We start from the raw sequence: 510 nt of genomic DNA, 5'->3' as shown, positions 1-510 counted from the left end.
CTTTCTGCTGCTCACGTCGCTTGCTGCTGCTGCTGCTGCTGCTGTTGCTGCTGCTGCTCTTTTGGTTGCTTTGGCGGCGCTTTTAGCTGCAGCTTTCCGCGGAATGTCAAAGACCAGGTAACCTTCCGACGGAGGCGCAGCAGCAGCAAGAATTGCTGCTGCTGCTGCTGCTGCTGCGTGCCGGCGGGGCCGCCCGCAGTCCGTAGGCGGGGGGTCCCTTGCTGCTGCTGCTGCTGCTGCTGCTGCTAAGCTTGCTGCTCTTGATTCTGCTGCTGCTTTCGAGCTGCTCCCCTCGGACTGCATGCGCCGCCGCCGCCGCCGGCCAGCTCCTTGAGCAGCACCAGCAGCAGCAGGTGCTGCTGCTGCTGCTGCTGCTGCTGCAGTCCCACGCCTCCGCCCTTTCTGCAAACCCAATCTGCTTCCTTTCGTTGCTTCAGCAGCAGCAGCAGCAGCAGCTCCCGTCTGCCTCCCGGGCCGTCTCCTGCCGGCCCTGCTCTCCGCAGACGACTG

The 510-nt window shown here is 64.5% G+C and overlaps 1 protein-coding gene across 1 annotated transcript in view; it reads right to left on the bottom strand.

Annotated features, from left to right (window-relative positions):
- ETH_00040715 (uncharacterized protein) overlaps nucleotides 1-510 on the bottom strand; it is a gene marked incomplete at both ends in the record, with an annotated part of 2367 nt that overhangs the window by 516 nt on the left and 1341 nt on the right. Inside the window, one exon of the mRNA XM_013374731.1 lies at nucleotides 2-510. Within this exon, the coding sequence (XP_013230185.1) occupies nucleotides 2-510 (509 nt within the window). The remainder of the gene's footprint in view (nucleotide 1) is intronic.

Source organism: Eimeria tenella, genomic scaffold (genome assembly GCF_000499545.2).
Source record: "Eimeria tenella Houghton genomic scaffold, Eth_scaff2240, whole genome shotgun sequence".
In the NCBI taxonomy this organism is placed as follows: Eukaryota; Apicomplexa; class Conoidasida; order Eucoccidiorida; family Eimeriidae; genus Eimeria; species Eimeria tenella.
The sequence above is the reverse complement of the archived record's forward strand: the minus strand, read 5'-3'. Positions and strand labels throughout refer to the sequence as shown.